Source organism: Salvia splendens, chromosome 8 (genome assembly GCF_004379255.2).
Source record: "Salvia splendens isolate huo1 chromosome 8, SspV2, whole genome shotgun sequence".
NCBI classification, from domain to species: Eukaryota; Viridiplantae; Streptophyta; class Magnoliopsida; order Lamiales; family Lamiaceae; genus Salvia; species Salvia splendens.
The window spans coordinates 29256170-29267121 of NC_056039.1; the positions used below are offsets into that span (position 1 = coordinate 29256170).

The 10952-nt window shown below is 42.2% G+C and overlaps 1 protein-coding gene across 1 annotated transcript; it reads right to left on the reverse strand.

The window, feature by feature from the left end:
• On the reverse strand, positions 1–7342 carry LOC121743597 (polyadenylate-binding protein RBP45-like). The gene is made up of 8 exons (XM_042136924.1): positions 7037–7342; positions 6716–6871; positions 3228–3543; positions 1391–1446; positions 1169–1299; positions 983–1079; positions 720–896; positions 1–223 (listed from the first exon to the last, which is right to left on the reverse strand). The coding sequence occupies exons 1-8, from the start codon at positions 7340–7342 to the stop codon at positions 221–223; spliced, it is 1242 nt and encodes a 413-aa protein (XP_041992858.1). The 3' UTR covers positions 1–220.
• Between the last annotated feature and the right edge of the window lie 3610 nt (positions 7343–10952).

The following is a 10952-nucleotide window of genomic DNA, read 5'->3' on the forward strand; positions in this document are numbered from 1 at the left end:
ATTCTGATACAAAAAGAGAAACTAGTTTGAAGAAAAACAGCGCCAAATTTAGTTCAACTACTCATCAAGTTGAAAACACTCTCTAGCCAAAAGGAGTCTTGAATATATTAGGTAGCTGCTATGATCACACTAGACCCACAGCTAACCCATCTTTGATAATCTCCATTGATGCTACTGTGCTACATCCAGAAGCTGCTGTGCATCCTTTGATTAACACAGTTCACTGCAGATGAGAATCCTAATCAATACAAGATGGAAAGAACTATTTAACTAACCACACGTCTCCTAGATCGCCAGAAACAAGCATCACTCTCCAGACGGTGCAACACCAATTAGAGAGTGGGGGACAAACTTTTAGACGTTCACAAAAATAACAAGATCACACAGTGCTCTGTGAGCCTAGACTTTGTTAGTATGATTTCTCAGAAAAGTGAGTATGGCTTTTTAAGCTCAGTATCAAAAGTGACAGCATTGAAATAAATTACACTGACTCTGCAAAAAACTTACTTCATATTTTATCACAGTTTAACTGTTAATATTATAACAAAACAGAAACATTGCATGGATGTAATCCAGCCATAGATCCAGCAAATACTTATTAAAAAGTAGAAGCTGAGAAAGGTAACTTAAATTATGGAAAAAGCCTCATGTAGGTCACTTATATATAGTAGTAATTTACTTTTCACAAATGCACAGCATAATATTTTTCATATATGCACCTGTGGTTGTTGCATCATCTGCTGTTGCTGCTGCGGTGGGGGTGGGTAGTTCCCATATCCAGGATATCCTGCATAGTACAAATTTGGATCCTGTGCTGGTGGAGCATACCCATAGGTTTCATATCCGGTGGGGGCATATCCATAGTACCCACTGCCACTCCACTGGTTCAGGTCAACCTGAGGCTGGAAGGTTAGATTGATGAGCGCCATGCCAGTAGAAAGGCAACCTAGGATACCGAAATGACCAATCAGACGCAGTTAACCTGTTTGTTTGACGGACTACGGCCCCATGACAAACGAATACTCTGTCCTCCCAACGGGGTTCCATTCAGGATTCGAAGTGCATCTTCAGCACAGCTTCTGTTAAGCACAGAACATGAGAAGGTTGGAACCCCTGAATATGTGACAAGGAACAAAAAGAAGAAACAACTGCCAGTTTCTTAACTTACCTCTCAGCGTATTGGACAAAACCACATCGTTTGCCTGTAGGTATCTTTACATGGAGCAACTGTCCATGTTGTCCAAACACCTGCCTTAGAAGCTCCTCGTTGACATTGGAGTCCAAATTCCCAACAAAGATCTGCATGGACAGAAAATACAAAAACATGAATAAAACTACAGTTTACAGAGTAAGAAAATAACATAAATCCATCCTCTCCAGATATACTGACAGTGGTGTTAGTTGGATCATCCTCTCTTGGAGTTCCTTGTGAAGTCTGGTACGAGCCTGCAATTTCAAAAGTTAGTCGGTTAAGGAATGGGGGGGAAAAGGTGTCGAAGAAGGAAGTCAAGCAACCTGACATCTTTCCTTTGATTGGCATATCGAATACAAGATGTGTAAGATTACATAAACTGAGCATTATTCAAGTCCAATATCACAAAATTAATTACCAAATGAAAGTCATCAGTCACCACACTCAATCCAGACAGAGCATACAAACATGGAATTAGTTTTAGTTTTAGGGTGCATTAGATGGCAATTTTTAGTGTAAATCAGGTTTTAATGCAACAGTTTGTTTATATTACGAATATTTTATTATCACTTGCTCGTTTTGATGAAACTGCAGAAAAATGGAGTCAAAATAGTTAGAAAATATTGGTGACAGAATATGGGTTGAATAGAAGTTCATAGGGAAAAAAGGACAGCGACAAAGATGGTGAAGATTGCAAAAAGAATCAAACAACATGTATTACACAGTGTAATACACATTGTGATTCTTTTCACTTACTCAGTTTCAAGGCAAACAGGACAGACATGGAGAGAAATCAGTACAGGATAGCTTATGCAGAAAACATGAAGGCATTGCCCCAGATGGAGAATGAGAGGAAGAATGGGCAAAATATGAAGAATTTGGTGTTCCTATTTGAGTCTATACATTCACTACTTCTGCATGTTACGGCCCAACTCTGAATAACTTTAAGCACTGTGATAAAATAACCCATCATCGATTTAGATTGCATCAAAACAAGCGATACTACATTCAACCTCGATGTTGGAAAATTATCTTATACTCCCAACAAGAAATTGATTTTTTTTTTACGTTATTACATGAGAAATATAAAAAAAATCTTTGGCCATATCTGAGATTTATGCAGCCATAAAGCAACACCATTTGCTAACAATGGAACTAATAAAGAAATGAAATTTGAATACTTTCCTCCTAATGGTCTCCAACTTGGACCCTACAATGACTATAAAATGTAAGACAAAAGTAACCAAACCAAGCGAGAAGAAAACTAGGAAATTGTCTAAAGAATGCTGCACAGAGCATTGAAATCTGCATACTGTAAGCAGTTTCACTGACCTTGATCATCGCCTAATCCCCATAGTGAGCCTTTTCTAACAGGAGTAGACACAGTTATAAGTGCTTGGAGAATAAAAGGACCAGGACAAAAAAAGAAAGAAAGTCTAATAATCATCTAATGACACAAAGGAAAGTAGTGCATGGATATAGAGAGTAATTAGTGCGGCTGTAATTAAAATTGTAGTATATTATAAGAAGGCTTGAATAAAAAAAGTAGCAAGACTGGGAGCTTCGAAAATAAAAGGAATGCCGGAGGAAAGAAAAGTTGAAGCAAAATTAATGCCTGAAGGAACCAAAAAGTAAGAAACATAAATAAAACTGACCTACTCAAAACCAGGCACTAAAAGGGTTATCATTTCAGCTGGTGGCTCCAGGCCACTATATGATAGAGCCTCCTGACACCCTGCTTTGAGACAACCGGAGTTTTTTATGAGATTATGCAAGCTTCATAACCTTAAAGTTTTAAATGCTGGAAGGAAATGACGTCCGTTAGCCCTGCTTATCTTAAAGAAATGAAAGACAACTTAATAGCATTGCTCGACAAAGAGACATCTATACTCCAAATATTGCGAAACAAAATAGCCACCAATGCACGGGAACTGCAAACTTGAAAAAAATACAATCATAGAACGAGAACGAAAGATGACAACACAAGTAGGTGCAATTTGGTTTGACAAACAAAAGCTTGAAGAATTATGTATACCTTTAGTGGTCTGACCACCAACTTTTTGTTTGTTAGCAGCCGGGCCAATTCGCATGGGCCTAGTGGAACAGAACCTTCCATTCATCTCAGTCATGGCTCGCATTTGTTCACTTTCATCTCCAAACCTCACAAATCCATAGCCCTTTGTGCGTCCTGTGACCCTATCTGTAACAACCTTTGCCCCTCTAAGTGAAGGATAAATTGCTCTAAAAGTTTCTTGAAGCATGTAATCAGTGACATCAGCTGCCAAATCTCCAACAAAAACGGTGTATGCAGGAGCATCATCACGTTTTTCACCAGCACCCATGGATGCCGGCTAAATTCCAAGAAGGGACGCCATGGCAAAATGTATCCGCCATATGGACCCTAAAAAAAAAGTTTCCAGCCATGGTAAAGACGCGAGAAGCTCTCGCGTGTTTTAACTAAACACGCGTGAAGCTCTCGCGTGTTTTAAAAGTGTAGACGCATCAGCCTAATGCGTGTTTAAAGTAAACCACGCATATTCCTCTCGCGTGTATTAAAGAAGAGACGCGTCTTCCTCTCGCGTGTTTAAAGTAAACACGCGACAAGCTCTCGCGTGTCTCCCTTGCTTCACAAAATCCGTCCAGAAGGCAGAACATACCACAAAACGCGAAGAAGCAGCAGCGAAAATCGGCGAAAATTCTTCCCAACCAGCGAAATTCGAAGCCTAATCCGATATTTAGCTCTCCCATTCCAATTTGAAGTGTTGTTAGGTAACTTTCAACCCTTGTTTTCGATTTTTATTGGTTGGGTATAATAGTTAGGGTTCATGGGGTAGGAAGTATTTTGTTGAATTTGGTTGAATTTGGTGTTGAATGATTCAATTTGGTTGATTTTATCTTGAAATTGGTTGTATTTGATGTTGAATTATTCAATTTGGTTGATGTTTTGTTGAAGTGTTGAATACGGTTGAATAAGATGTTACTTCGTTGAATTTGGTGTTATTTTGTTGCATTTGGTGTTAATTTGGTGAATGTGATTGATATTTTGTTGAATTATTGAATTTGGTTTTGAATTATTGAATTTGGTTGAATTATTGGTGAATTATTGAATATGGTTGAATATGGTGTTAATTTGTTGAATTTGGTGTTGATTTGTTGAATGTGGTTGATATTATTATTTTGAATTATTGAATTTGGTGTTAATTTGTTGATTTATAAAATTTGGTTTATAATTAAATATGTTAAATTTTGATTATATTAGGATGTCGCGATATGGACCAGAAGATCCTTCTGTTTTGCATTATCAGCACAGTCATATATCACGCAAGGCGTGGGCAGGCCAGGAAACAACATCTTTCAATATTCGGCGCTTTGAGGGACATTTCTGGGAAATCGATAATCATCACAGACGCGTGATTGATTATGTTTGTAGATTTGGTTTAGGTGGAGTTCTTTTCTGTGGTAAGGCTCTGGATGTAGATCATGCGCTGATCACAGCTTTGGTTGAGCGTTGGAGGCCAGAGACACATACATTCCATCTTCCCGTAGGGGAAACTACCATTACATTACAAGACGTTCAAGTATTATGGGCTTTACGTGTAGATGGAGTACCCTTCACAGGAAATGGGTTTTGTGAAACTGGGTGGAGGGGTTTATGTGAAGAGCTCTTGGGCTTCTATCCCCTTCAAAGCGAGATAAAGGAAAACGGTATCTTGGCATCCACGCAAATACATAGGATGACGATTGAACCGTTAGGAGATGGTCTCGAAGACGAAGCCTACATTCAACGGGCACGTATGATTGTGCTTGTGCTATTGGGAGGGTTGATCTTACCCGACGGCTCAGGGTGTAAGATACTTCTCATGTGGTTGACCCAACTTCGAGATGTAGAGGCTGCCTCTATGATTAGTTAGGCGAGTGCTGCACTTGCTACATTATACCATAATCTTTGTGAGGCGTCTATGGGCAAAAGGACAGACATTGGAGGTCCGATAGTGCTCCTACAGCTTTGGGTGTGAGAGAGAATGCCCACATTGAGACCGGATTTTGTAGCGGCACGTATACATACAAACAACACTCCATGTGCATTAATGTAAGTTTGTTGTTTCCTCTCTTTTGTGTATTTAATGACACCATATTAAATTGACAACTTTTGTTATTGTAGGTGGACTGGCTCCTATATGATAAACAGAGCCCCCAAACATTCTGTTCGACATTATCATGAACAGTTGTCATTACTCCAAAATAGCCAGGTAAAATGAATAATGTTTGATATATATTTGGGTAATTTTAATGTAAACTTGTTATTGTAGTTTATTTGGATGCCCAACGTGGACCGTCAATTGCTAGACTTCTGCCTCGAGATGAACAACAGTTGGAGATCTGTGACGTACATGGTTTGTTGGGCTATTGTCGAAGCACATGAGCCTGAGCGCGTGGTTAGACAATTTGGAGGCACGTCGTTCATCCCGGAATTGCGTGATTGGGGTTTCAATGAAACTCACTTCAAAACCAATCGTCGTGGAAAGGCTAAGACAAACTGGGCTGTGCAGAACAAGGCCTACATCCAACATTGGGAGAGAAGGTCGGATATTCATCATCCCTCCTAGATGTCCCGACATCAAAACTAGGATAACCATCTCTCCTAGACGTTCCAACATCATGATGAGTGATAGGTGGTTCAAATTGCAACGCAGTGGTAATCGGAGTATATTCAATAAAAAGTTCAATTAGACGTGGATTTTCAGCAAACATATACTCCAACAAATTAGCATCCACTGGTGTGGCTATATAATTCACCACTCCACTAAAAACCACAGGATGCCTCCATGTTAAATCAATCGTATGCGCATCCAACTCAATTCCAATTTTTTCACATATCATTGAAACAAGCTGATAATATGATATCTTTTCATTCAATATAATAAATTATTTTACACGAGGGGGATCATAAGCAACACCCAAACTTGGGAGCTGAATAATTTTTCCATCCCAATATAAACTAACAAACACCATTAAACCTGCAAAATAAGTACGACATAACATCATATACTATAAATTCAACATACTTAAATAAATATTGAACAAAATTAAAACCGAAAATCAATACCAAGTTCAATGCCATAAACCCTAAATCTATACCTAACTAACATATAGCAATGATAATTGAAATTAATAGTCAAAAATTACCTAACACCACTTCAAATAGGCATTAGAGCATCAAAATATCGGATTCACTTCGATTTTCGCCGGCTAGAGACGTGAGAGTGAGAGGATGAGCGAGCTGGAACTGAAGTCGCGAGTGGAAAGTGAGGTCTCTGCCGTCTGGGGTCGAATTTGTGTACAACGAAACACGCGAGAGCGTGTTGCGTGTTTATCTAAACACGCGATTTCCTGATGCGTGTTTAATTAAACACACGAGAGCTACTCGCGTCTTTACCATGGCTGGAAACTTTTTTTTTCAGGGTCCAAATGGCGGATACATTTTGCCATAACGTCCCTTCTTGGAATTTTGCCCATGGATGCCCAGTTCAATTGGAAGGTTTGCTCAACATTTGGCATTAGGGAGCCATTATATGTCTGCAGGTTTCTTTCTGCAGCAGCATGACTAGCAAACTCAATGAAGCCATAACCTTCTGATTGGCCAGTTTGCTTGCTGCGGATAACTTTAGCGGAGACCACCTACAAAAATAAGGAAAGAATTCAACCACCCAAAGACAACGAAACGTGTTGCCTGTTTGCACAATGAAGATGATAACTCCAATTCAGCCATGAGAGGTAACAAAAGAGTGTAATTAGAAAGGGAAAAAAGGCGAAACCGTTTAATTCGTAGATATGCATCTTTACCTCCCCGGCGGTGGCAAAGCAGCTATACAAATACTGCTCGTCCATCCAGTATTGCAGATCTCCGATCCAGAGACTCCAAATTCCATCATCCACAGTCTCCTGGGGCTGAGCCGTGGGCGGCGCGGCGTACTGCTGAGGGGGAACAGCGGGCGTCTGAGGCTGCGGCTGTTGATAGTAGTAGCCTGCGGCCGGAGGTTGCTGCGGAGGAGGAACCTGGTACTGCGGCATCCACTGCTGGGGCGGCTGTTGCGGTGGTTGTTGCTGGTATTGCGGCGGAGGGGGCACCATGGAGCTAGTCGGATGCATCGTCGTCGTAGGCGAGATTAGAATTTAGATGGGGAGCGACGAGAGAGGAACCCTAATTAGAGCATCCGCAGCGGCGGGCGTCCCGGCGGACGTCGGACCGGCGTGCCGGACGTCCGCCATCAGGCGTAAACCCGGCGGATGCGGACATCGCTTGCGGACACCGGAGTTCCGCGGCTTTCCGACGACGTCCTTCGGGACGTCCGTCGTGACGTCCACCATTGCGGTGTCACGACGGACGTCCCGATTTTTATTAAAAAAACTCTATATATACGGCTCGTTGAACTTCATTTCATTCGCACCACTTGTTTTAACGAGTTTTTCTTTCTCTACTTTCATTTCTTTTGAAGATAAATGGAGCACCACGATAGTGATTACCTCGCCACGAGCGAGTCACAAACGCCGACTTTCCCCGTTAGAGTTGGAGGAAATGCCGGCGGAAGTACACCGATGTCTGAGATGATGCCCGGAATGACGTCGATGATGCCCCAACCCCAAATGGCGGAGATGATGCCCGGGTACTACAATATGTACCCCCTTGGTGTGTAGGGATGGGTGGGATGATGCCCCAAATGTCCCAAATGCCCCGCGATGAGTGCCGCGATGACGGGGATGATGCCCCAAATGGCGGGGATGATGCCCGGAATGATGCAGGGCATACCTGCCGCTGCAGGGGGTCCCCGAATCACCTGGGAACAATGTCTATCGCCCCTACATGGATTTATTGTCTAGTGATTCTCCCAGAGTACTCCTCTGGAGACTCAGTTCACCGGCATTGAGACTTTCTCTTTTGAAGAGTTGGGGCTATCTCCGGTCAGGTAGTTTCCCACTGAGATGCCACTGGCGGCTGGGAGGACGCGGAAGCAAGGGAGAGGGAAGGGCAAGGGCAATGACACTACCTCGTCCTCGCGTGCGGGGAACGAGGGTGGGGCGAGGGCCGAGGAGGAGGGGGAGGAAGCCGGCGGGAGAAAGAGGACCATCTGGAGCATAGGGGAGTGCGTCGCGCTGGCGAAGGCCTGGATCAGTGTAGTCGAGGATCCCTATGTCGGGGCTAACTAGAATATGGACAAAATGTGGTGGCGCATTAGCCAAAGCTACCTCCAATTCAAATCGCCAAGTGGGAAGCCTCACGATGGAGAGCAATGTCAGAAACAGTGGGAGCGGCTGAGGAGGCAGCTCAGCCGATTTGCCGACATCTACAAAAACAACCTACGCACGGCAACCAACGGCATGTCCGCCGATGATGTGAAGCTTCTGTCTCATCAGCAGTTCCCCGACAGTGAATTGGGTTTCGGGGAATTCAAATATTGGGAGGTCTATCTTGTGTTGCAGACTTCTGCCAAGTTTAGTTCGGGTGCTGAAGCTGGCTGGCCGAAGCAGACGAAGATCAATGCCTCCGGGGAGTACAACAGCAGTGTCGGTTCCCATGAACTCCCTGACGTCGAGGCAGAGTTCCCGACCCCTCAATCGTCTTCCCGACGCCGTCGCCCGGTTGGGCAAAAGATCGCGATGCGGATGGCTAGAGGAAGTGCCAGCAGGTCCCCCGAGGTCCAATCGGCAGCTCCTTCCCAGATCGATCTCAAGCTCCCCTCACTCGCCCACATACAGCAGCATGAGACCCTGATACACATCATGGAGAAGTGGTATGTATCGACTGACCCCTTATACAAGTTGATGCTGAAGGATGTCATCGACAGTATGTGGCGCGATTTGGGGATGCCATCCCTTCCCGTGAGTGACGCCGGGACCGGCCACGGGCACGATGGGACTGGCGGCGGGGACGACTAGGAGTGAGACGGTGGCCGCATTTGTCGAAGCTTGAGGTTGTTTTTTCTTAACTATGTATTATTTTAATAATTATGTATGTTTTTTGTTTTAAATAAAGTGGTTGCATTTTCTCCGTATTCGTGTCGAAATTTTAAATCCGTAAATTGTTTAATTTGGTGAATTTGTGAATTTTTATTATTGTAGATGTCCGTCGGAATGTCCTTGGGGATGTCTGCCATTGTGCAGGGGGATGTCCTTATGACGTGGCAGTTGATAAGTCGCATTCTAGGCCTTGGTTACTGGTCAGTATACGTGCATAATTGGATTATATCTGCAAAACAGTTGCTAAAGTGTGCAGGGAAAAGGTTCCAATCAGTAGGAAGGGTTTCGGATAACTCATGTGAAAAGAGCGCCAGAAGGGTGCAATACTAATCAGGATGCATGCCAAAAAAAGGCTCGAGATGGAGAAGAAGGATTGCTGGGAAGGATCAACCACAAACAAGGGCAAAAGAGTCATTTCACGAAGAGAGTCTACCCTAAAAATCAAAGGCATGCCTCCCTATAAAAGAAAGCCACTTGGAGAGAGGAGGGGGGATCATGAACACACTCCACTCTTAGTTAGAATATTTTCTCTTGGTAGATCAGTTTCCTTCAGCATTGTCCTACATCTTCTCGTTCCTCGCCACAGCCATGGTCACCTGAAGTTCCATCAGTTCGCCGGAGATTCGCCTTCCATCGTTCCAGCTAGTCTATTTCGTAGTCGTAGCAGTTTCATCGTCCGGAGTGACAAAACAATCTTTATTCGCTTTCTTAGTTAACCTTTACTTGTTTTCTTTCGTTGGATCTGCTGCATTTTCAGTACTTATCATCTTATGAAGTGTTTTGTTGAGATCCAAACGTTTTATGCAATGAAGTTATTTTTATGCATCTCTTTCTGTTTGAATCTGTTTCATTCTACCTAGGTAGCTTAGATCTAGTTGTTGCAGTAATTTCTAAGTGTTGGAAGCATGATTTCATTTGGAGTTGTTCGATCTGAGTTTGTAGTTAAGTTTGTTGTTTATATCTAATTCCCGAAGTGTTTAAGTGCGAAATTTGAGTTTACGTAAGTTCTGTCACCTTGCATGTCGTCCAGTATGCGTAATTTTTGATTTCGTGTGTTAATCTTCGAATCTTGGTGTTTTAATTTGTGGATCCGAGTCGTGAAGTTGTTAATCTGAATTGCAGTCCATGGAATCTGAGTTTGGGACCACTTTTACTTTGTAGTTACCTTTTGCTTTTGCCCTAGTACCCTACAGATCTGTCAGAAATCCTAAACAACCACCACATATTCTCTGTTATTCCATTGTTCCATTTTTAGCAACCGTTAACTTTCCACATGTCTCCAAAACACCTTGTCCCCCACTCTCACGTACACAGCCACATGTCAATCACCTTCACACCCCCAGTCAGTAGAGTACCACCTTATTTTTGTGAAATAAGAATCTAAATTTTTATAATACTCCGTATATTAATTATATAAAAAAGTTTAAGTGAAATAAATTAATAGAAGTGTAAAAATAAAATGTCCTGTTAAATAGAAACATCCAAAAAAAATATGACACCTAATGAGGTGTGAAGAGAGTATATATAAAAAAAATCTGATCGGAACTAAGTGTAATATACTAGTGTTATTTAGACAAAGGACACTGTTTATTTTAATCAAACGATTTTATTTGCTTAGTGAATAAAGTACTATGTTTGATTCGTTTTATTAAGTTTTTCGTATGAGTTCGTTGTATCACGTATGAGCTAGCTCTATTTTTCTTGTAGTATGAAATGAAAGTGACGAAAGAGATGTATACTATAA

Coding starts and splice junctions, on each gene's coding strand:
- LOC121743597 (XM_042136924.1), bottom strand. CDS start 7,342: ATGCATCCGACTAGCTCCATGGTGCCCCCTCCGCCGCAATACCAGCAA. Junction 3,544..6,715: donor AAACCTTCCAATTGAACTGG/GCATCCATGGGC, acceptor CTTGGAATTTAG/CCGGCATCCATGGGTGCTGG. Junction 1,080..1,168: donor TTTGTCCAATACGCTGAGAG/GTAAGTTAAGAA, acceptor TGTGCTTAACAG/AAGCTGTGCTGAAGATGCAC.